The 25,741-nt window shown below is 33.8% G+C and overlaps 2 protein-coding genes and 1 pseudogene across 2 annotated transcripts; 1 reads left to right on the top strand and 2 right to left on the bottom strand.

Moving 5' to 3' along the window:
- Positions 1 to 1,648: 1,648 nt before the first annotated feature.
- Positions 1,649 to 3,055, top strand: LOC120137029 (plastid-lipid-associated protein, chloroplastic-like). The gene is made up of 3 exons (XM_039152901.1): positions 1,649 to 2,206; positions 2,281 to 2,476; positions 2,597 to 3,055. The coding sequence occupies exons 1-3, from the start codon at positions 1,734 to 1,736 to the stop codon at positions 2,909 to 2,911; spliced, it is 984 nt and encodes a 327-aa protein (XP_039008832.1). The 5' UTR covers positions 1,649 to 1,733; the 3' UTR covers positions 2,912 to 3,055.
- A 441-nt stretch (positions 3,056 to 3,496) lies between these two features.
- On the bottom strand, positions 3,497 to 4,110 carry LOC120137030 (probable transcription repressor OFP9). Its single transcript, XM_039152902.1, has one exon. The coding sequence runs from the start codon at positions 4,010 to 4,012 to the stop codon at positions 3,512 to 3,514; it is 501 nt and encodes a 166-aa protein (XP_039008833.1). The 5' UTR covers positions 4,013 to 4,110; the 3' UTR covers positions 3,497 to 3,511.
- Positions 4,111 to 19,249: 15,139 nt separating this feature from the next.
- Positions 19,250 to 24,936, bottom strand: LOC120137031 (annotated as a pseudogene).
- Positions 24,937 to 25,741: the final 805 nt, after the last annotated feature.

The raw sequence follows: 25,741 nt of genomic DNA, 5'->3' as shown, positions 1-25,741 counted from the left end.
GACGAGACCATAGTGGTAGGTAGATTGTCTTTTTTAAAGAGATGGTAGGTGGATTTCATTTCTAAAGGATGAGTCTATAACACACGTCGCATACCACAACACACCACTAATTAAATTTTCATTATTAAGTAAAATTTAAAATGGTAAATTATACATTTAGTACCTACACTATCAATTTTATTTCATTTTAGTGCCTAAACTTTATTTTTTTCAAAACCATTAAAGACAACGTTGGTGTAGCATGACATGTCAATTTTTATTTTTTTTTTAATTTTCATATCACCTTTCGATTTCTCCGTCATCATTTTTATTTAATTTTATTCAATCAATTAAAATTAAATGGTGACACATGTGACCAACTATAGGGATAAAATAAAAGAAAGTATTCTTCCTCTTAGCATGAATTGCACATAGGTCTCTTACATAAATGCATAACACTCAACCAAAGTAATAGTTATTTAATTTTTAAAATCATATTATTTATTTATTTGAAATAATATTAATTATTTATTTTAAATAATATTATTTTAGATTATCTATTTAATTTTAAATGATATTGTACAGAACCAAAGTAACAGTTGGATACTAAACATATAATTTACTTTAAATTTAAATTATTTAAAATAAAATAGATAATTTACAAATAATATTATTTCAAATAAATAATTAATTTGATTTTAAAATTTAAATAAATATTTTTTATAATATTATAAATATTTTTTTATAATTATTTCATATAACTTTTATAATATATAAATTATTTAATCATATTTTTTATTTTTAAATAAAGTAAAAAATTAGTCTTTTAATTTAATAATGATAAGTAAGTATTAAAATTAGTATAATAAAAAAATTCACACTATAAGTGAGTGACTAAACTTTTCGGTGGTTAATTTGAAGTGTCTCATATTTGAATCTTATAATCATAAAAAAATATTGATTTTGTGGTGATACCGTTATATAAGTTAAATATAAAATGTGGTGAATTGTTAATAATAATTAGCTTAACACAATGGTTGAGTGAATTGTTTCTTATGTAAGAGATCTAAGTTCAATTCACACTATGAGCAATTGTTATCTTTTATCCCATAGGTGATGACACGATTGTGACACGTGTCATCACCTAAATAATTAAATAAAATTAATTAAAAAAATGTTAACGAATAAAGATAATGTGATATAATAATTAAAAAATAAAAAATTAACATATCATGTCATATAAGTGTTATCTTTAAGAAAATTAAAATTTAAAAATTAAAATAAAATAAAAAGTAATAGTTAAAATTCAAAATGTATAATTTATTTTTTATATTTATTTAATAAAGATAATTTAATTAATTATGTGTTTTAATATATTACTTTAATGATGTGTTACGATACACCGTACAAATTTTCCGTTTCTGAAATGTTTTTTCTTTTAAAAAAATAATCATTTTGCTGTTTGTTTTTGTCGAAGAGATATTTTAGCTTTAGAGGATTCGAGAGTTGGTTTACACGCAAATAGCGCTGCCGACACGTCAGAAGTGACCGGAATCAATCGAAGAAATCATATACATTTATTTATATAAAATAGACAGAGTATCTTCCCCGAGAGTTCGTTCCGTAAACTATTTAGGAAATCACAGGGTGGTTTTCCTTGATTTGGGCCACTGTCCAAATTCTATACTTTACACTCATACCTGCATATATTGATTCCTCCCCTGTATTCATCCTCTGTTCATATTTACACAGCCATGGCTACAGTTTCTCAACTGAATAACTTTCCATGCAAGACCTTAAAAACTTCACAGCCCAATAACTTCACCTCAAGACTCTCGGCTCTGCCTCCCAACTCAGCAAAACCAACTCAGAATTTGATAAAGAAATCTCAATTTTTGACCCAGAAGTCAATCCAGGCAAGACCTGTTTTCCAGGTCCGTGCTTCGGATGTCGACGATGAATGGGGCCCAGACAAGGAGGAGTCGGTTGTGATAGAGAGTCCTGGAGTGGCCGTGGCACAAGAAGAGAAGAAGCCAGACCAAGTGGTGGAAATCCAGAGCTTGAAGAAAGCATTGATGGATTCGTTTTATGGGACTGATCGTGGATTGAAAGCTAGTAGTGAAACCAGGGCTGAGATTGTTGAGCTTATAACTCAGCTCGAGGCCAAGAACCCAACTCCAGCACCCACCGAGGCGTTGCCTCTGCTCAACGGCAAATGGATTCTCGCGTAAGTTCTTAATTTGTCTTGCTGCTAATAAAATAATGAAAGTTCTAAATAGATACTATTGTGTTGTGGCACAGGTACACATCTTTCCCGGGTATGTTTCCGTTGTTGTCGAGGGCTAAATTTCAGTTAGTCAAGGTGGAGGAAATATCACAGACCATCGATGCCGAAAATCTCACTTTGCAGAACTCTGTTCAGCTCTCTGGACTATTAGCCTCGAGTTCCATTAGCACCAATGCTAAATTCGAGGTCCGAAGCCCCAAACGTGTGCAGGTACGTTGTTTAGACCTCTACTGTTCTTCTGCTAAACTAATTTTGAAGTTGCTCTGGACTCTCACTCTGCTTGTGACTTAAAATTGCACTTGTTTTTCTTTTTGTGAATATTGTGTGCAGATCAAGTTTCAGGAGGGCATCATTGGAACTCCCCAGCTGACAGACTCCATAGTGTTACCAGAAAATGTGGAGTTTCTAGGACAAAAAATCGATCTCACTCCTCTTAAAGGCTTGCTCACCTCTGTGCAAGACACAGCTTCATCTGTTGCAAAGACTATTTCCAGCCAACCACCATTGACGATCCCATTGTCAAACAGCAATGCCGAATCATGGTTACTTACAACATACCTCGACGATGAACTGCGGATTTCACGAGGGGATGCCGGGAGTGTGTTTGTGCTCCTCAAGGAGGGCAGCAGTCTCTTGAACCCATGAACTTAAACTCTGTCAGATTGCTGTAAGAACTATATACTTATATGGGTAAATAATACATGGTCATGGACACTATTTGTTGTAAGACCATATTCCAACTTGCTGTCTCAAGTAAACGGAGATGTAATAATATATGAAACTTTCATATATTTATCTTCAACAGAATATTTTAGGCTTCCATTCCTAAAGAGCACCAAAGCAAGCCGACGACAATGTCGTCCTAATTTACGGTTTTCCCTTCAACAAAAATACCCTTTAATGGCCAATCAGTGGACAAGCTTTATAGTTCATTGTTATTAGTTATAGACTCAGTCCTTTTGAATAAGAGATTTATTTTCATGTATGTCTTCTGTTACATGTCGATGTGTGAGAAAACTCAGAAGAAACGCAAATTATATTATTGCTGGCATGGTCTCGACTCGATTCTCATGCATCCTTAACTGAAGGCGTCAAAGGAGGGAAGTTATAATAAAATCCACAAGGATCATCAATCTGCACAATGATGGGTGAAGAACATCTTATACATGCATTATACATTGTTCATGGTTATTCAAGACTACCAGAACATTTCTATGAAGAAAAAAAGGAATATCACATTGCTTTTCAATGGCGTTTACAACTTAAGAATAAATCAGTGCAAACCTCATGGAAAACTTCTAGTATAATCCCACGGTACTCATCAGAGTTCATAGATACGTAATAGTTCAAGAGGCTGCGCAGCTCCTTGGGCTCTTGAATCTTGTTCTCCGTAATCATCTCGATCATAGACCTTCTAAAATCTTCTCTGGGATCATATGAACACTTCTCCATGGCTACCATAACAACGAACTTAGTCCCCTCGCTTCTGTGCCTCTTTCTTTCTATATTATGCCTTGTCTCCTGCCTTTCTCTGATCATTTGGTCAGTCTCCCGCCTTTCTCTGATCATTTGGTCAAGCCTCTCTTGAACCATAGCGTGTGCTAGACTCGAGATCGACGCATATCGGTCTGAACTTGTGCTTTCTGCTTCTTCTGAAGAAGAGACACTAAGTCTGCAACTGCAGCACAAAGCCCTGCATCCTCTTTGTTGAAGCCTCTGGTTCTTGTGTTCTTTAGAAGCTTTCATCTTCTAGCATGGACATGAATCTCTGAATGAAAATTTGTTCCAGAATAATAATTTATGCTCATTAGGCAAAGTGGGTCACGTTAAGCATGATTGTGTCTACAGTTCGAGGCAATGAACACGTAAAGATTAGGGGATGGTTGAAAGGTAATAGGGGAACATTTAGATTTGTTAATTGAGCTTGTATTCATCATGTGGACTTAATAAATATATAATACCACTATCCTTTATAGGTAGTGTTAGGTGGTGTGGTTATCAAAGGCGTTGCTTAAATGGAAAAACTGGGTCCATCAATGATGAAGCCTTTAATTTGGCCTTTCATTTAGCAAGTTTAGACTACTAGCTTGAGAATTTGTTAGCACCAACTGAACTTAGAAAAAACTTTAGCAGTTAAAGCATGTTCTTTGCTTTTTCCACTTTGGTTCCCGCTCTAAATCTTCTATAGGTTTCAAGTGATTAGATGAACTGAATTGAACTTTTTTTTTTCTATAGATAACATGCAGTCGTTTAATTGCCTAATGGTGGCCTAATTGAATTATGGAGGAAATCAACAAAGATTTGCTTAGCTGGCTGGAATCTCTTCTTCTTTAGGTTGCGAAATGAGGGAGACAAAAGATAAAAAAAAATTACAGAAGGGGGTAAGAGTTACTACTAAATGGGAGTTTAACATGTGATAATTTGTTTGTATCATGAAGACTGAAATGGAGTATTCTTTTCACTGTTTTAATAAATTAATTGTCCAATTAGGTACTTAGGACTCAAAGCAGGTTTAACCACTTATAATGGCACATGTTGCTATGATGATCATCTGTTAGAAAAGAATTTAATAGAAGTAATTAGGCCCAAGTCATCAGTAATCAATGACAGGGTGTTCCTGACGTTGTTCTTTTCAGAAATGAGAGAATAAGGTAAAATAGATGAATTCATCAAAGTCATGGCTTTTTGCAGAGTTCACAGTGTTGAAGATCACCTGCTAAAGACACAAAAGTGTAGCAGCACGTTTCGGAGTTCGAGTTAGAAGGGCGCAGCCTATCTGTAACACATGGTGAATTCTTTAAACTTTCCAGATTTGAGCACTAGAGGATATCTTGGGTTTCCAGATTGTCATGAGCAGCATGTTATTTAGGTGTCTATTAGCATTCCATACTGTTAGAATCAGGCTCCTTGTACTTCCTTTTTACTCTAGACATATTTGATTGTATTTATGATTTGGTGGGGATAACTTAGTGGTGATATTTGTAGCTTGATTACTATCATCATTTTATGCTTGTTACCACTTGCGAACCTACGGTCTCACGACTCCCACTTGCAGATATAATGCTTATGCGAACCCTCATGACCATGCGAACAACTACTCGCTAACTGAGTGCCACTCACGCAAACATATTTTATACGCGACCAACGACGACCGTATGTTGACGCACACAAGGTCCTAGCATAGCCTATCACCTCCCAAGGCAACTATTCAGGGGTACGATAACTAAGAACAATCAATCAGTACTATCATGTCACCTCCCAAAATAACCAATCAAAGTCAATCTTGAGCGACTAGTCAGAAACAATGACATGACAACTCCTAATCAAGACAAACCCAAAGTCCTACAAATAACCATACAAGAGAGACCCGGGGGAGGGGGGCAAACAAACAATTCTCTGACTTCTCTCCCATGATTCTGATTATCCTCTGATCACCTTCCATGACAGTTTACTACTTCCATGATAGTTGACTACTTCACCAATCAATAATGTTTATGCATGCCTGTCTCAACCGTCTTTTGGGTGGGTCCGGAATTAGGCTTCAACTTGAAAAAATATTAGAGCCGCCACTGATCATTTAAAAACAATATTTAGGTTGATCGGATATCATCTTACCTGATCTGCGTTTTACCAGAAATATGACGAATTCAGGAGTCAGTTACAGTCAATGAAGGATTAGTGCCCTTGAACTGCCCTTTCGGTACAATTTAATTTGTCGGTTGTCTTAATTGCGAAAATTAAAATTTAAATCAAAATTTAAAAATTCAATTTGAATTGCTTAACTTTGATCGATTGAAATTACTACTGAAAAAGTCAAAATGGTGTTAGATGATAAAATAAAATATTAAATAAATCAAAGAGAGAGAGAAAACAGTTAAATTAAGAAAATAAAAAAGGTAAAAAGAGAAAAAATAAAATAAAATAAAATAAGATGAAGAAAATATTAAAATAAAATAAAATAAAAAAATGTATAAATGTTAAATTTCAAAAGAAATAAAAAAAAAAATTAATAAAAAAACGAAGAAATGTTTTTTTTTCAAAAAAAGAATTAAAAAAATGTTAAATGTTAGAAATAATAAAATAAAGGAAATAAATAAAACTTAAAGGATCAAAATGGAAAAAATTGAAATTTATGGATTGAAATTAATGCTAAAAATAAACTGCAAGAAAAAAATTAGGAGATTAATTCACAAAATATAAACAATATAAACAATGATTAAATTGAAATAATTGAAAATTCAGAGGCAAAATTGAAACTGGTGACAAAAATGAATTACACTTAAGAACTTGGGGGACGGCGAAAAGAGTTTAACTATAGGCTAATTACAATCTAGCCCCCCGATTATATATACCCAAAACCCAAAAATAGATTTATTTTAACCTAAATCCTAAAAAAATCTCATAAACACTCTCAACCCGAGCCTTGGTCGGTGCCAAACTGCCCCCTCCAGTGGCCGAAAAAAGCCAAAACTCACCAAAGCAACCCCTCAACATCCCAAACCCAAAACAGGAACCCGATCGTCCTAAAATAACTCCCCTGACGTAGATCTGACTTAAAAGTTGCGACCTTTACCGTTTTTCGGTTAAACCCTTTCGCTTCTCCGATGACTTTTCCTCTCCTGAGCCAAAACCTAAAGTTATTTTTGTTTTCTTGTGGTTTATGGGTTCCTTTCTTTGCTGTGATTCTTGGTTTTTTTGTTGTGGATATTGTTTCATTTTTTGTGGTTGCTTTTTTCTGTTGGTATATTGGGGGTATTTGGTTCGGTGTTTATGGTGATTGTTGAAACATTTTGATATTTCGTTATAATAAATTAAGTTAAATGAATTTTAAGATTTTTCGAGTATATTTGATATAATTATTTGAATATCAAAATATTACTCCAAATCTTTCAAATGTCATTTTTAATCCTTACTAAAGTGTAAAATTAAGTTTTAATCTTAAAATAATTTTTAAAACAATTTTACAAAGTATTTTAAACCGTTTCAAGCCAAAAATTCCAAATTGTCAGAGGGAACCGATTCCCCCCCAAGGGGGTACCGATTCCCCACTGAATAGTTTGGCTCCGAGAAAAACAGAATGCTCGTAGGGAACCGATTCCCCTGTTTGACGGTCGAAATATTTGAATTTTACACTTAGGGAACCGATTCCCCATGAGGGGTACCGATTCCCCCCACGCTCCAAGCTATTTTATTAATTGATTTCACACTAAAACGGCTCCATTGACTCCACTAATCATCCCCAACGTTCAGAATCAATTAAAGGAGTATTTAAACAAGCTTAGAAGCCATTGATCAAAAATAAGAAACAACAATTATCAAGAATTGAGAGAGAATCGAAAAGAAAGCATCAAACTCATTGTTTTAGCACTTCAAGCCTATTTTTCATTCAATATTCATTGTGCTTTCAAGAACACCATTTGTGCTCTATTGTATTTATCCTTGAATGTTCTTTCTTTGTTCTAGAATTGTGCAAACAATCTACCTTGTGAAGTTTTCCTTGTAAGTTTGCAAATTTGTGTATTTCTCTTTGAAAAAGAGTGTGCTCAAGAATTTGGGGTATAATTCTTGAGGGTGTTATAAGGTTACTCTTTGTCCTCAAAAGAAAGAACAAATTAGTGAATTTGTTGGAAAATCCTTAGTGTGGATAGCTAAGGTAGTGGACTTAGACTTTGGTTGAGAAAGTCGAACCACTCTAAATCGTTGTGCAAATATTTTCAATTTTCTGCAAAAGCTTCCACAAAAATTTTTATTGCCAATTCACCCCCTCTTGGCCAATTCCATCGATCGATTAACTCAATAATTGGTACCAGAGCCTTACTCATTTGAAGGTTTAATCACCTCTTGAGTCTATTTGGGAAGAGTTACATCGATTTTCAAAGCCATCAATGGCCGGCACTTCAAACTCCGACTTCAGTCTCGATTCATTGCCCGTTAACAAGCCTCCTTTCTTCAATGAAGCTAATTATGCTTATTGGAAGAATAGGATGATGTATTTCATTCAAGCAAGTGACATGGGAACATAGAATATCATAGAAGATGAATACATCAAACCCTCCACTCACCCGAGGTTATGGAGTGAAGGAGAGACAAGAATGTTCCAGCTCAACTCCAAAGCTATCCATATTATCTTTTGTGCTCTTGGACCGGATGAATACGGGAGAGTTTCATCTTGCATAACCGCCAAGGAGATATGGGACAAACTACAAGTCACTCATGAAGGCACAAACGAGGTAAAAAAATCTAAAATTAGTCTTCTAACTCATAGCTATGAAAATTTCAGGATGAAACTGGATGAAGATGTCAAAGCTATGACGGATAGATTCTCCACGATTGTTAATAGCCTCAAATCATATGGAGAAATCATTCCAAATGAAAAGCTTGTAAGGAAGTTAGTTTACTCTCTTCTAAAAGCTTGGCAATCAAAGAAGAAGACGATCATCAAGGCTAAGAATTTGAAATCCTTAACCCTCGATGAACTTATTGGCTCTCTCCTCACGCATGAAATGATGCCTAAAGAAGAGGAAGATCTTGAAAGAAGAGATGTGTCAAAGAAGGAGACGGAGAAAAAGAAGAACGTGGGAGTTTCTCTCAAATCAACAAAAGATGAGAGTGATTCCGATGAAGATGACGATAATGAGGAAATGGCATTATTTGCCAAACGGTTTAGAAAAATGATGAGGCCTAACCGAGGAAGAAAATTCAAACGAAATGAAGGCTTCAAAAATGAACCAAAAGAGAATGACCCGATCATTTGCTATGAATGCAAAAAACTGGGGCATGTCAAATATGATTGCCCACAATTGAAGAAGGGTCAATCAAAGATTAAGCACAAGGCTCACGTGGCTACATGGAGTGATGAAGAAGGTTCCGATGAAGAGGAAAAAAAAGTAGTAAACTTGTGCTTGATGGCATTCGGGGAAGATTCTAAGGTAACCTCTAACTCATTTGATTTAGATGATTTATCTTATGATGAGTTATTAGAGGAATATAATGGGTTTGCTTCGGATTCTGAGAAGTTGTTTTCAAAATATAAAAATATATTTCAAAATTGAAAATGAAAAGAATCTCATATCCAAGACCAACAATGATCTTGAAAGTAAAATCAGTGATTTGCAAATCAAACTAGAAGAGTTTGAAAAGAAAATTTTGGATTTGCAAAATTTACTTTCAAAGGTCAATGATTATCATCAAAAGAAAATAGATGATCTTAAAACTTATTTTGATAGAGTTGGTACAAAACGTTTTGAAAAAGGAAAAAATTCAAAAACCAACTTTGTTAGAAAAAGTTTTAAAAACTACAATCATAGAGGTCCCCGAAGAACCTCTAATAGAAAAATCGTTAGAAGTATATGGGTTCCTAAAGAACTCATTACCACTAAAGATAAGGATATCCTACACAAATGGATACCTAAGGGGACTAGGATTTTGGAAACTAATGAATATGGACCCAAACGAATTTGGGTACCAAAAATTAAAAATTAATCTATGTTTGTAGGAAAAGAGCATTGTTACAAGGCACGGAAACAAATTCGAACTCATGGTACCTTGATAGTGGATGCTCAAGACACATGACCGGAGATAAAAGTCGGTTCATAGAGCTTAACGCCAAAAATGGAGGAGAAGTGACTTTTGGTGATAATTCAAAAGGTCACATTGAAGGTATAGGTACAATAGGTAATACCTCTTCCATACAAAGTAAAAACGTTTTATATGTGAATGGATTAAAGAATAATCTCTTGAGTATTAGTCAATTATGTGATAAGGGATTCAATGTCATGTTTGAAACTAATGGTTGTAAAGTCATTGACATTGCATCTAATCGGATTATGCTTGTTGGTCATAGAATAGGAAACATTTACATGGTGCATTTAGACTCTATAGAAATGACTAATTTATGCCTAGTTGCTAAGGATGAGCATGATAGTTGGTTATGGCATAGGAGACTAGGACATGCTAGTATGAGTGTTTTGCAATGGTTAATTCAAGGAGATTTGGTTCGAGGGCTGCCTAAACTAAAATTTGATAATGATAAAATCTGTGATGTTTGTGCTAAAGGAAAACAAAAGCGAATTTCTTTTAAATCCATTAATGACGTATCCACTAGTATAGTATTACAATTGATTCATTTAGATCTTTTTGGGCCATCTAGAACTACTAGCTTGGGTGGAAAACAATATGCATTTGTTTTGGTAGATGACTATTCTAGATATACTTAGGTTCTATTCTTAAATACTAAAGATGAAGCATTAGAAAAATTCATTACGTTTTCAAAAGTAATCCAAAATGAAAAAGGTTACTCTATAACTAGTGTTAGGAGTGATCATGGAACTGAATTTGAAAATCTTGGATTTACTAAATTTTGTAATTCTAATGGTATTAGCCATAATTTTTTAGCACCTAGAACCCCTCAATAAAATGGAGTTGTTGAGAGGAAAAATCAAACTTTAGAAGAAATGGCTAGAACCATGCTTTGTGAAAACAATTTGCCAAAATATTTTTTGGCGGAAGCCACAAATACCGCTTGTTATGTTATTAATCGAGTAATGATTAGGCCTATTTTGAAGAAAACTCCATATGAGCTTTTCAAAAATAAAAAACCTAACATTAGATATTTTCATCCTTTTGGATGTAAATGTTTTGTTTTAAACAACGGTAAAGACAATCTTGAAAAATTTGATGCTAAAAGTGATGAAGGAATTTTTTTGGGTTATTCCTTAAATTTTAAAGCTTATCGAGTATTTAATAAAAGAACTTTAGTTGTAGAAGAATCTATACATGTTTTTCGATGATAATCCCTTTCCGAGAAGGATTCTTGTTTGAATGATGATGTAGGTATTATAAATATAAATGACGTTAAACATGACATTGGAGAACCATCATCAAAGGAAGAAACGAAAGATGAGGAAACTCAAGATCCTCTCGAGAATCCAACCATTGAAGAAAGGAAAGTATCTTACCCAAGAGAGTACAACTATGTCAAAGATGGTGAAATAATAGGTGATCCATCCAAAGGGGTAACAACTCGATCTTCTCTTAGAAATATTTGTAATTATGTTGCATTTATCTCAAGCATAGAGCCTAAGAATATTAAAGAAGCATTAAATGATGAACATTGAATTATGGCTATGCAAGAAGAGTTAAATCAATTTGAGAGAAGTAAAGTATGGACATTAGTTGAAAGGCCTAGTAATAAATCTACTGTAGGTACTAGATGGGTATTTAGGAATAAGCTTGATGAAAGTGGTAATATAGTGAGAAACAAGGCTAGACTTGTTGTTCAAGGCTATACTCAAGAACAAGGCATAGACTATGATGAAACATACACTCTCGTAGCTAGGATGGAAGCAATTAGAATGTTATTAGCATTTGCATGTTTTTATGAATTTAAATTATATCAAATGGATGTTAAAAGTGCATTTTTAAATGGTTTCATAAAAGAAGAAGTGTATGTGGAACAACCTCCTGGTTTTGAAGATTTAAAATTTCCAAATCATGTTCTTAAATTGACAAAAGCACTTTATGGTTTAAAACAAGCCCCTAGAGCTTGGTATGAAAGATTGTCAAATTTTTAAATTAAAAAAGGCTTTTCCAAAGGGAGGTTGACACTACATTGTTTTTAAAGCATAAAGGTAAAGATTTATTAGTAGTTCAAATTTATGTTGATGATATAATATTTGGTTCTACTAATGATGTTCTTTACCAAGAATTTTCTAAGCTAATCCAAAGTGAAATCGAGATGAGCATGATGGGGGAGCTCTCATTTTTCTTGGAACTCCAAATCAAGCAAAGAAAAGATGGCATCTTCATCAATCAAGCTAAGTACGTCAAAGATATACTCAAGAAGTTTGGACTGGAAAATGGGAAACCTCATGACACTTCAATGAGCCCATCAACAAAGCTTGACATAGATGAAGGAGGAAAATGTGTGGATGTTAAATTATATAGGTCAATGATTGGCTCTTTGCTTTATCTAACTACAAGTAGACTAGACATTATGTTTAGTGTTTGCTTATGTGATAGATTTCAATCATGCCCTAAGGAGTCACATTTACTAGTTGTTAAAGAATCTTTATATACCTTAAGGACACTACTAGATTAGGACTTTGGTATCCTAGAGACTCTAGCTTTAGCTTGCATGCCTTTTCTGATGCGGATTATGGAGGATGCAAATTAGATACGAAAAGCACCTCCGGTACTTGCCAATTCCTTGAAAATATACTAATTTCTTGGTTTTCAAAGAAACAAAATTGTGTTGCATTATCTACCACTGAAGCAGAATACATTTCAGCCGGTAGTTGTTGTGCACAAGTTTTATGGATGAAACAACAACTTTTTGATTATGGAATTGAAGTAGGTACCATTCCTATCAAGTGTGACAATACTAGTGATATTTGTCTCACTAAAAATCACATCCAACACTCTATAACTAAGCATATTGAAATAAGACATCACTTCATTAGAGACCATGTCGCTAAGGAAGATGTAGTTCTAGAATTTGTTGAAACTTTGCATCAATTAGCGGATATCTTTACAAAGCCTTTAGACAAGGAATGTTTTTGGACACTTAGGAGAGAATTAGGTTTAACTGACCTATCTTCACTAAGTGTTTAAAATAATTTTAGCACTTTTAAGAATAAATGAAAAATGCTTGTAATATTTTTTATTGCATTCTTTGCTTTTAGTTAGGGAGAGTTTATGATTCTTGGTGAAAATTAACTTTATGTTCAAATGTAGTTTAAGGTTTAATTTGATTGATTGAACATGATTAATTTTCAATATATGAGTTGTCAATACCACTAGAGAAAATTAATTTAGCATTTTGAGTATTTAAATTCAGATTTTAGCATTTTTGGTGCAGAGGGAATCGATACCCCCTTGAAGGGGAACCGAATCCCCCCCACAAGGGAATCGATACCCCCTGGGGGTTCTGGTTATATCGCGCAGAACACCCTATTTTTGCCTCAAACTCTCTTCTCTTCTTCTTCACGTCGTTCTCCTCTCTACTCTCACCCTATCTCCATATTTCATCAAAAACACTATTTTTAATCGGAATTACTTCAAATATCAACTCCTAAACTTGTTGAAATCATCAAATTTGTGCAAACTTCATCCAATCTCACTTAAATCCGAAATTCTTCAAGGTATTTTTCTAAAACTTCTATTTTATCATCTTTGAACATAAGACTAGTTTTAATTAGTTCTAGGTTGAACTTTAAATCGGACATTGATTGTTTAGTGTTTAGAAACTAGATTTTATAACTAATTTCATCAAAATCTCATAATTTTTCAATTAATTCTTGAATTTTCGAAATTTAAAAAAACGAAAATTTTTAATTAATTTCAAACTGTTGTGTTTTGATTTAATTATGTTATTAGTATGAAAACTATATGTATATTGATTTTCAAAACTTTATTTTTCAATAGTTTTCAAAAACTTTCCCCACTAGGATTGGTTTAGAGAACCTTGAGATATTGAGGACTCAATTGAGTTTTGGGATTGATTATATTGCATACATGTGTTTTAAAATTGCAGGTTATTCTTTCCATTCTGATTACCTTAAATCATGTCTCATAAACGTTCTAGACCTTCTTCTAGTCGTTCTAGCCAACCTCCAAACTCACCTCCAAATCCTCCACCTATCCAACAAATTCCTATTCCTAATCCCGATGATCTAAACATGACCATTCGCAATTCTTGCTTCAATGAACCCAGTCGTAGACAAAATCTCTATTTTAGGTTTTGTCAATACTTTAAGTCCTACAAAATCTGAGAAGAACGCATCTCATCTCTTCAAGCCATGTTAAACATCAATTTTCGAAATCTTCCTACTCTTCAAGAGTGGAAATTTGATAAACTTTTTGAGCTTGAACTAATAGTCTACCATCAACTCGTTTGTATCTTTTACTCTAATGCCGTTTGCATTTCAAAACCGGGAGAAAACCTTACCACATGAATTCGATCCTATCTTCTAGGATGATTCTTTCATCTTGACCCGGAATACATAGCCAAAGCATTAGGATTAGATAATGACGGTTAGACAATGAAAAACTGACGGTAGGATCTCATTATAAACGAAGGGATAGTGCGAGTGTGTTAGATCTTCACGACTGTTTTCTTCATCTCATGATCTCTTGGTGGTTTCGACCATCCGGAGGTCGTTACTCTACTCTTCGAGCCATGGATTTATTTTGGCTACATTGTGTGCAAAATAATCTTAAAATCAACCTTCCACATATTATCTTTTCTGAACTTGTCAAAACCGTAAATCTTGTTCCCAATAAGAAATTATGTTCTTTAATTTACGGTTGTATTCTTAGTAATCTGTTTAAAAATACTGGGCTTAGAGTTGGTCTTGATGCTTCTTTTCCCCTCAAAAATCAATCAACCTATTTTCTTTAACTAAATCGGGATGGAAGTTCAATGAAGAGACTGGTCTTTGGGTTCGTTCTCATGAACAACCTCCGGAAGCCGACGACTCCGACGATGAGCAAGAACAGTACGAGGAACAAGTTCCACCAGAGGAACAAGCACGACCAGAGGATCAAATGCCCCTATACTTTCAATCCTTTATGGAGACATTTGATTTCCGGTATGCATCCATGGATTCTCGCTTCGCTTCCATAGAGTCTCATTTATCCACAATGGGAGCTCAACAATTGGAGATTCAATTGGAGATTCTCCGGGAGATGCGCGCGAACAACGCTTCTATGAATGAACGCATTGATGCACTTTCACTTGAGATGACCGCTATGCGAGCTCATTTTCCTCCTCCCGATCCTCCTGCGGATGCTTGATTCTTTGTCTTGCTTTAGTACTTTGAAATAGAAAATGAAGTTTATTGTTTCAATATTTTGAATGACTTTGGATTGTTTTTAACTTTGATTGTTGGATGTTTGAATTTGTTTGATGGATTATGGATGTTTGAACTTATATTTCTATATATATTTGGTTTGGTTAAATTTATTCATTCTTGCATCATTTATATCATGTTAGATATATGACCAATTTCGCCATATCACATTGTTTATGAATATTGATTATGAAACTAATGGCTAACGTTTCTCTTGATTGTGATCTTAGCAGCTTAAGCTATATATATTTAAAATCAATTGGCTAAATGATTTCAAAACCTTATTTAAAATCTTTTAAAGGTCTTTTTGATTTAACAAAAAGGGGGAGAAAATGTTAAAGTGTTTTTAAAGGGGAGAAGTGTTAGAGTAAGGGGGAGTAATTTCAAAAATTGATTTCAAAATCTTAAAATTACTGAAATGTTTTGTTATATCAAAAAGGGTGAGATTGTTGAAAACATTTTGATATTTCGTTATAACAAATTAAGTTAAATGAATTTTAAGATTTTCCAAAAGATTTTCCGAGTATATTCGATATAATTATTCGAATATCAAAATATTACTCCAAATCTTTCAAATGTCATTTTTAATCCTTACTCAAGTGTAAAATTAAGTTTTAATCTTAAAATAATTTCAAAACAATTTTACAAAGTATTTCGAACCGTTTCAAGCCAAAAATTCCAGATTGTCCAGAGGGAACCGATTCCCCCCTGATTGGTTTGGCTCCGAGAAAAATAGAATGCTCGGAGGGAACCGATTCCCCCTGTTTAACGATCTAAATATTTGAATTTTACACTTAGGGAACTGATTCCCCATGAGGGGGTACCGATTCCCCCCACGCTCCAAGCTGTTTTATTAATTGATTTCACACTAAAACGGCTCCATTGACTCCACTAATCATCCCCAACGTTCAGAATCAATTAAAGGAGTATTTAAACAAGCTTAGAAGCCATTGATCAAAAATAAGAAACAACAATTATCAAGAATTGAGAGAGAATCAAAGAGAAAGCATCAAACTCATTGTTTTAGCACTTCAAGCCTATTTTTCATTCAATATTCATTGTGCTTTCAAGAACACCATTTGTGCTCTATTGTATTTATCCTTGAGTGTTCTTTCTTTGTTCTAGAATTGTGCAAACAATCTATCTTGTGAAGTTTTCCTTGTAAGTTTGCAAATTTGTGTATTTCTCTTTGAAAAAGAGTGTGCTCAAGAATTTGGGGTATAATTCTTGAGGGAGTTGTAAGGTTACTCTTTGTCCTTAAAAGAAAGAACAAATTAGTGAATTTGTTGGAAAATCCTTAGTGTGGAAGCTAAGGTAGTGGACTTAGACTTTGGTTGAGAAAGTCGAACCACTCTAAATCGTTGTGCAAGTATTTTCAATTTTCTGCAAAAGCTTCCACCAAATTTTTTATTGCCAATTCACCCCCCTCTTGGCCAATTCTATCGATCGATTAACTCAACAGTGATGCCTCCCTTATTGGTTGTGTTTCGCTGCTTGGCCTCACCGGGGCTTTTTATAGCCCCGATTTTGGTCGTTTTGAGCCCCAAAAGGAGTGGGGTTTATGGGTTGTTGTTTTGTTGAGATAATTGCTCTGATTTGATCTCACGCATGATGTTCGTCTGGGATCTTCGGGACGGTTCAGTCCCAGTCTTCGTCGACCGTTGGCCTCCAATTTTCACGCTTCGCGCGTGACTTCCACGCGCCATATGTGCGGCTCTATTACTAAACCTAAGAACCCTAATCGGGTGTAGGATAGGTCAGGCCTTTTTACCCGACTAGATTTTGCTGGACTTGGATTTGGACCTTTTTTCGGGCCTGAAAAATAAAACAAACAAAATAAATAAATAAAATAGAAAGGAAATAAATAATGTAAATAAAAGCTATAGTATAAAAAACTAATATTATTTATATTTTCAAAAAAGGCTTTCAAAACTATACATTATATATATATTCAAAAAATGATTTTCAAACTATATATTATATATATTCTCAAAAATGTTTTCAAAACTATATATTATATATATTTTCAACATATTTTCAAAAACTATATATTATATATATGTTTTCAAAACTATATGATATATATATTTTCGAAAATCGTTTTCAAAACTATATTTTCGAAAATCGATTTTTTTAAAAAGTATATATTATATGTTTTCAAAAGGCGTTTTCTAAAAACTTTATATTATATTTCAAAAATATTTTCAAAAACTAAGCTCCGGACGAAAATGGATGTGTACAATGTCATTTCCTTCTTAACACAACTATTGAAAACATTTTGATGTTTCAATATAACAAATTAAGTATAAATGAATTTTAAGATTTTACAATCTTTTTCAAAGTATATTCGATTCAATTATTCAAATTTCAAAATATTACTCCAAGTTTTTCAAAGATCAATTTCAATCCTTACTAAAGTGTAAAATTGTGTTTTAAATTTAAATTATTTTTGAAACAATTTTACAAAGTATTTCGAATCAAAATCGAGCCAAAAATTAAATTTTCAAAGGGATGTACCGATGCACTATTTGATGTATTGGTGCACACCCTATTTCGAATGCATTTTGTGTACTGATGCACATCCATGCATCGATGCACTCTTGAATTTATTGAAACATCGAATGCATTTTGTGTACCGATACACAGACCATGCATCGATGCACTCCTGGCTCTTTTGAAACATCGAACGTAATTAGTGTACCGATGCACCCCAAGTTTACCGATGCACTAAGTCTTATAACGATCGGAATATTTGAATTTTACACACAATGTACCGATGCACCTTAATGGTGTACCGATACACCCACACTCCCAACCATATTTTTTAAATGATAATTACACAATAATGGCTCTATTGACTTCACCAATGATCCCCAATATTCAGAATCAATTCAAGGTGTATTTAAACAAGCTTAGGAGCCTTTGATCAACAACAATCAAGAAGAGAAGCTAGAGAATCAAAGAGAAAGCATTAAACCTCAAGTTTGAACATTTTCAAGCCTATTTCATTCAATATTCATTTTTGCTTTCAAAAACACTTATTGTGCTCAATTGTCTTATTCTTGAGTGTTCTTTCTTTGTTTTAGAATTGTGCAAACATATTGCCTTGTGAGGTTTTTCTGTAAGTTTGCAAATTTGTATATTTCTCTTTGGGAGAGAGTGTTCTCAAGAATTTGTGGTATAATTCTTGAGGGAGTTGTAAGGTTACTCTTTGTCAGAAAGAACAAATTAGTGAATTTGTTGGAAAATTCTTAGTGTGGATAGCTAAGGTAGTGGACGTAGACTTTGGTTGAGAAAGTATAACCACTCTAAATCGCTATGTAATTATTTTCTATTTTCTGCAAAAACTTCCACCAAAATTTTTATTGCCAATTCACCCTCCCTCTTGGTTATTTCATCGATTGATTAACTCAACAATAACCTAAGGACTCTAGTCATGTTTTCTGGGATTACCGTGAACCTAGCATGCACCAAGGCTGCATTGCAATATCATATCTACTCTTGAAATATGATGACTAAATCAAGTTAAATTGAAAAAGCGTTTCAATTTATCAACTACCTAGTATTCTTCTGCACCAGATGCATCTTTGGTCAGTATCAATACCCAACCCAGCCCTGATGAACCGGATTATAAAATCATAACTTAAAATTGCCACTTTTAAACATTTACATATTCCGAAAGGGTTTGTCGCCCTTAAATACACCTATCTGAACCTTGATCTTTGCACACAAATGAATACTTTGCAAAACAGATACCAATCGACAGGTACCAGGGTGATATTTTTCTACAATTAAAGAGCTAATGTAATATTGGGAAGCGAATAATTTTACGTCTAGGACAAGTGTAGAACATTAATCCCATGTCAAAAAGGAAAAGAGAGTCCTTAAGTTTGTAAACGATGACACTATATAAACTATTAGACATGTCTATTGGGAAGATGATAATGATCCTGGGACAAATGATATCAAAACCACGTCCCAAAATTGAATGGAGAGAATATGCACATCCTATCAGACAAATATATCCTTTAGAAAGAGGATATTGACTAACAATAACATGCATACTCTATGAAGACAGAATGCAGCAATCCATATTCCAATTCTGAATTTAAAAACGAAAATGTTATACATATAATGAGGCAATTAATAATTAATTGGCTTAACATATACTATACAGAGTGAGCGCAAAACGAACACTTTCTGCCTAAAAATATTTGAATGGAGAAAACATGAAACGCAACAAAGACCATAAACAGCATTTTCTTTTCCTCCTTTTGCTGTTACAAATTAAACCACGATAGGCAAGCCATATATTATGGGGGAAAGTAAGAGAGGGTAACTTGCACAGAATTGTGCTCACATATTTAAGAATGTTCAAGTCTTTCCTGCAAGATCTGCCCCAGCTTTATAAAGACTTTGCTGCTCTTCGAATGTAAGATTTGTCAATATCTGCATACATATTAACACAACTTATAAGTTATAACATCATTTATTTTATGGTGATGGGTCGAAGAACATATGATATGACAGTATAAATTTACCTGATCCAAGATCATTTCAACTGAGATACCTTGACGCACAACAAACGACTGGTGATAGATATATGCGAATACTGCCATCACTATCTACATTGAATGGTCATACAAGCCAGAGCTGCATATATCCATTGGGACCTTTACCACTTAACAACCCTCGGGATATAAATTAGTAAAAGAGTTCATGATCCATCCTTCCACTCACTTTTTCCCTCTTTCCATTTGTAACAGCTAAAATATCAGTATATCTAGCTTACATATAAAGACACGACATTTAGTTGAAAACGATGAACGAAGTTACAAGGCCCCAATTTCTCACCTGACAATCCATTCTATCTGTAATTCCACCATGCCCAGGAATACTATCACCAAAATCCTGTTCCAATATCAGACGTGGGAGTTAACATAAGATACTTTGAGTCGGTATCTTAAAGAAAGATATAAAAAAAGGGGGGGGGGAAAGAGAATAGGAAAGGAGACCACACCTTGAACTTAAAAGCTCTTTTAAAACCACTTGCAAAAAATCCCCCAAAAGGTGCTATAATTGATGCAAACAAACCAAAGCATAAAGCATGCCACTGAACAGGCAAAACAGAGATCTCTTTCCAAGGAAACTGCCCAAGAAAAAGTATAACAAGTGATATAACATTGTAGCCAAGACAATAGCATTTTGAGTTTTCAATGAGATAACTAGCGTTTTAACATATCCAATCCATCAGCAACCACATTCATCCATTATAAAGTTCCCAGCCTTGGAATTTGGCCACAAGAGTTAAAAGAACTCAAGCACTTTGAGCTGAGGTGATAATAATCGACAGGCATTGATAAAGACGCTAAAGATTTTAAAAGGCTTGTAATCTTTAACTAGCAGGAATGAGAAATATGGCATCTCATCTGTTGATATGGTTAATTGTTGAGTAAGATACATATCCAAAGAAGGATAACTTTTCTATTGATTGTCCATCACAATTCAAACATCTAGTCTTTCCCCTTTAAACAGGGGTTTAGAACCATCAGACCAGGAATTTTAAGTGATTTTTTTCATGGTAAACTTAAAAGTGTAATCCTTTCTTCCAAGAAAACCAAACCTTACCAACTAAAAGGAATAATTAGGACGATAAATTCAGAGACAAATAATTAAGCTCACCCATTGCGAAATCCATCCTGGTAAGATATAATTCTCAGGCTTCAACAATGGACCTGGGTCACATTGAAGCCAACCAGTTGATAAATCCTGCAAGCATTACCCTCGCACACTAAGTTTTCGGGAAAGGAATCATCATGCTTATTGAAGGGTCAAAGTGGTTGAATCCAATAATTACCTTTCTTGGACAGGTTAGCCACTGGAAATGACCCAAGATATTTGCAAGCTGCATATGCAGAAACTCACTCCATGTTTATGATAAGTACTAGAATGAAAGTCTATACATCAAACAACAGGCACAAAATACAATTTTCCCAGTTCCACCGAAAGCATGTGCTCCCGTTCTTGAAGCAAAATAAAATTATGAATATTACATACATATATGCATAAATAAAAAGTGCTAATAATATTCTTGATTCAGCACAATTAATCAAAGCATTAGCATTAGATCTTTCGATTACAGGTTCAGGATGAATTTTTCACATGAATGCCAAAGAGAACACGTTTGATAAATTATGCGCAAATGATCTTCAGAAGGATGTCATCAGTGCATAGCTTAAATGTAATCTATTAAACTGGTCTAGGAATATAAAATGACAACTATGAATCCTGAAGTTAGTACCACTGAAAAAAAGAAGAAAAAGAAATGAATAGAGAAAATGACAGGCCCCATGATGAATTCAACTAGAAGTATCAGTCATGCTAAAATTGCTAGATCAGACATGCAATAAGTAAGAACGGACTGCCACTGGAATAATCTTTTCATACAGATCCTGATTAACCTGAATATTTACTAGTAACCTGAATTATTTCATTCCGCATATAACTAGTGAATTTCTTATGTATTGATGTAAAAATGGCTTAAGATAAATGATACCCTTATCACATACCAGATGGAGAGAACTCCAATATGGCAATACTATGCTCACCACAAATGTAGAGATGATAGTTGTAACAGACACTCCAATAAACCCCTCCCATGTTTTCTTAGGCGATAATTTGATTAATGGGGTTCTTCCAAAGAAGAAACCAAAGATATAAGTAAAAATGTCATTGATGACAATAAGTGATGCTGGAAAAAGAAACCTGGAAAAAAGAAAGTACTTATGGTTCAGTGAGATGAAGAGTACAGAGAGAATACAGTCAATAATACAAAAAGCATGCAATTAATGATGCAAATCTTAAGAGGTGACAGTTTACAAATTTTTTTTACCAAGGGGTGGGGGAAGGGGTTGCCCAGGTTTGAACCCAAGACCTAGTGCCAACAAGGACTTCAGCAACAAAAGTCATTTATCACTACATCAGTGGCTCGGTGATGGTAACAGATTACGTGTTATTAATGAGATAATTTACCCTTTAGAACTTTTTATTTTCCTTTTTCAACCATAAACACATGTATGTGCACATCTGGTACACAATGAACCTAGGCAGGTAAATTTAGTAAAGGATGTCTGAGAAAGAAAAGTTACCAGAAAATTCCTTCAAAGATATTGGCCACAGTAAAGGATGACTGTGTGAATACCACAATCAGAATCATGTGTCCATGCATACTGGCCAAATTGATACTTGTACATCTTCTTCTTCAATGTAAGAATAAACCACATGAAAAAAAAAATTAACTGACCCTATTCCCATATGTAATGGGGTAAGGAGGAGTAATGGTAGTAGGCTGCCCCCAACGTTAGGTTAAGAGCAACTTCCGTGGAAGATCTCCGGCAATTATGAATTGCCCACCGTGGGACTCGATCCCACGACCACATGAAACCTAATCCCAAAAGCCAAATAATAATAATGAGGATATCAATAGTTATATGTAATAACAAGAAAACCATACAACATATGAGAAAATAACATATTTACAGAAATTGAGAACATCTAGTTCCACTTCCGTCAAAATTGAAATTTAAGATATTAATAGATGAATTCTTGACAACATTCTTAACAAACATGCAATGTACAAGAAGTAACAGATAGCCATATGATACTTGACAAGGCTGCTAACAAACTGATACAAAAACTTGTCCCAAGTTACAGTATTGACAAGTGGTTGGCTAAGAAGGCGGCCATAAACAAAAAACATTGCAGTGAAGAAGAAGTGCCTGTTCTCATAAAACGAAGAACATTCTGATCAGGTAAAAGCAAGTAAGATTTTAGAGTAATTTCTATGGCACAGAAGTATTGGTCGCCGTATGGAAGATAAAGGTAGTAATCTAACCAATTTAACAGCCTAAATCCTGGAAGATGTCTACCTTCATGAGCTTTCCTAAGTAGATTGAAAAGCTCTTTTGGCATAAATATTTGGATAACCACCACCATAGCTGTAATATAGAGATGACCCATGTCGACAATTAATGCGAAACCCCCAATCATAGTAGAGTGTGTTTGGATCCACATTGATTTGTATTTGTTACGGTCATCAGCAAGAAAATTTCCACCATTTGCTTTAGGTTCTGGAACAACCTGATAGAATGTTTGAATTTTATCAGGAACAATGATCATAGACATGAAAAAGGAAACATGCAAAACATATTAGTATTTGAGTAACCAACCTCATTGGACGTTTACCGTGCCGAACTCTAGCAGTAGCAGATGATGGCACAGCTGTATTATTCTCCTTTTCCATGGCTCTTTACTTAGATGTCGATCGTCAAATGGAAAACCTCACATATATTTCTGGTGCAGGGTAAATTGCTGAGCTGCTACTAAATTACACACTCTAAAAGAGAAGCAACTGGGACTCACTGAAAGAAATGTGAACTTTAGTATTGAGCAACTTACTTGGAAGAAGAGTTATAGTAACAAAAAGATGAAATCTAGGCAACCATAATGGTGACAAAATTTCACAGAAAATCTATACGCAGCTAGGTGCAGAAAACAGGCAACAAGAAAGAAGATCAAAATCTCTTAAAAATGCATGCAGCAAAATATTCAGTCTTAACAACCACTTCAGCCTTTTCCCTTCTTCTGGAACATGTTAAATCTAGCGCCTTACATACACAATGACCAACCATTTAACTACTAAATAGACAAAACACGGCCAGAAAAGAAGCTCTTTATTCAATATATGCCAGCTTAAAAGAATATGAAAATTCTATCCAGCTCAAAATAATGTATATATTATGGCTTTCAGTATTCTTTCACTATCCAAATATTTAGGCTTTTATTACCTCAGAGAACCTCATAATGAAGTCGTTCTCACTAGGTAGTTATTTATACCAATCGAAAAGACCAGTACCGACCAACACATTCTCATTGTAAGGAGCTACCCCGTTGCCACCCACCACCACTCCCTAGGGAAAAAGTCCAAAAGCTAGGGAACAAAAAAACCCCAAAAAGTATTGTTCTTATTAAAAACTAACAGTGGAATCAGATGCTTAAGTATTTTTTTAGACAAATAGTGGTATTCCAACAAGATGAGAGAACCGGAGAAAGTGCAGGGTTGGTATACTTGACAAGACCACACCTTTATTACTTCTTTTATAAACTTTAAAGGTTCAAGCTCTAATTAAAAATTAGGCCCAAACCATGAAGTGAAGTTTTGATGGAGGCCAAACAAGAGTTCCGCAGATTTAACGACAACCTAATCCATATAGCAATTATGTAAAGAGAAATTATAAGTCAGGGATAAAAAGATTGCTAAACCAAGAAAGAAAGTAACCAGTTACAGTATACTGATAGTCATATACTAGCCCTATTAGTCTTTTCATGTCCAAGATTTGCAATTTAAAATTCCAGTTTCCACCGGCAACAGCAAGCTTTAAGAAATACAACTCTATCAAACTCTTAAGCTAATTAAAAACAGAAACCTATAGAAATGAATCCAGTAAAACAAACCCAACAAAGTAAACCAACTAAACTTAAATATGACACGGTAAATAACGACAATAACCACTACAAACCAAATCTGAAGCAGAAAAAAACCTGAAATTCTTGAACCTAAAGGATCGAAAACCAGCGATCAATTTACAGCAGCAAACATTAAAGGAGAATGAGAGCAAGAGAGAGTTATAAACCTTGGTTTAGCTTTCACTTGGAAACCCACCAAATGAGAGCAAGCGAAAGAGTGACGAAGAGAATAATAAAAGTAACAAAAGGTTGAGGAGGCCAAGCGCAAATTGTGTAGTAAAATAATATTTGAAAATTAAAACTCTAACGGTGCATTTGGTTCACGGAATATAAGATTACCAGTGGGAATAAAAGATTACCAGGGAATAGGATTACTGGGAATGTTACATTACTGTGTTTGGTTGGTTTGTCAGGAATGTAAGATTATAGTGTTTGGTTGAAGGAATAAAAGATTATTGGAATGTATATTTTACCAAATTGTCCTTGTTCTATATTTATTTTTTAACAAGTAAAATTCTAAATATTTAAATAAAAATTATTTATATAAAAATTCATCGATAATATATTTAAATAAAAATTATTTATATAAAAATTCATCGATAATATATTATTTTATTATTTAAATATATAATGTATTATTTTAATTTTAATTAATATTAAATTTTACATAATTTATTTTTAAAATATATTAAAATTTTACTTCAACATAATTTATATAAAAATATATCATGTTCAATATTAGGGATTTTTAACTTTCACTATGATATTGAATCGATCATGACGATGATTCTGTTGGGTAATATTTTCCACACAATAACTGCTGGGGTATCGATACCTCTAAAGGATATAACAAATATATATATATATATATATATATATATATATATATATATATATATATATATATATATATATATATATATATATATATATATATATATATATATATATATATAATCATGCTGCAGATGATTTAAGCTAAACCATAACACACCCTTTAACTGAAGAGCCTAAAGCTAATTGTCGTGTCAAAGTAGATTATATCCATTAGATATCTTACTGTTCTAATTTGCAAACAACAATTGCATACCATTGTAGA

Source organism: Hibiscus syriacus, unplaced genomic scaffold, assembly GCF_006381635.1.
Source record: "Hibiscus syriacus cultivar Baekdansim isolate YM2019G1 unplaced genomic scaffold, ASM638163v2 tig00110647_pilon, whole genome shotgun sequence".
In the NCBI taxonomy this organism is placed as follows: domain Eukaryota; kingdom Viridiplantae; phylum Streptophyta; class Magnoliopsida; order Malvales; family Malvaceae; genus Hibiscus; species Hibiscus syriacus.
The sequence above is the reverse complement of the archived record's forward strand: the minus strand, read 5'-3'. Positions and strand labels throughout refer to the sequence as shown.

Coding starts and splice junctions, on each gene's coding strand:
- LOC120137029 (XM_039152901.1), top strand. CDS start 1,734: ATGGCTACAGTTTCTCAACTGAATAACTTTCCATGCAAGACCTTAAAA. Junction 2,207..2,280: donor AACGGCAAATGGATTCTCGC/GTAAGTTCTTAA, acceptor GTTGTGGCACAG/GTACACATCTTTCCCGGGTA. Junction 2,477..2,596: donor GAAGCCCCAAACGTGTGCAG/GTACGTTGTTTA, acceptor TATTGTGTGCAG/ATCAAGTTTCAGGAGGGCAT.
- LOC120137030 (XM_039152902.1), bottom strand. CDS start 4,012: ATGAAAGCTTCTAAAGAACACAAGAACCAGAGGCTTCAACAAAGAGGA.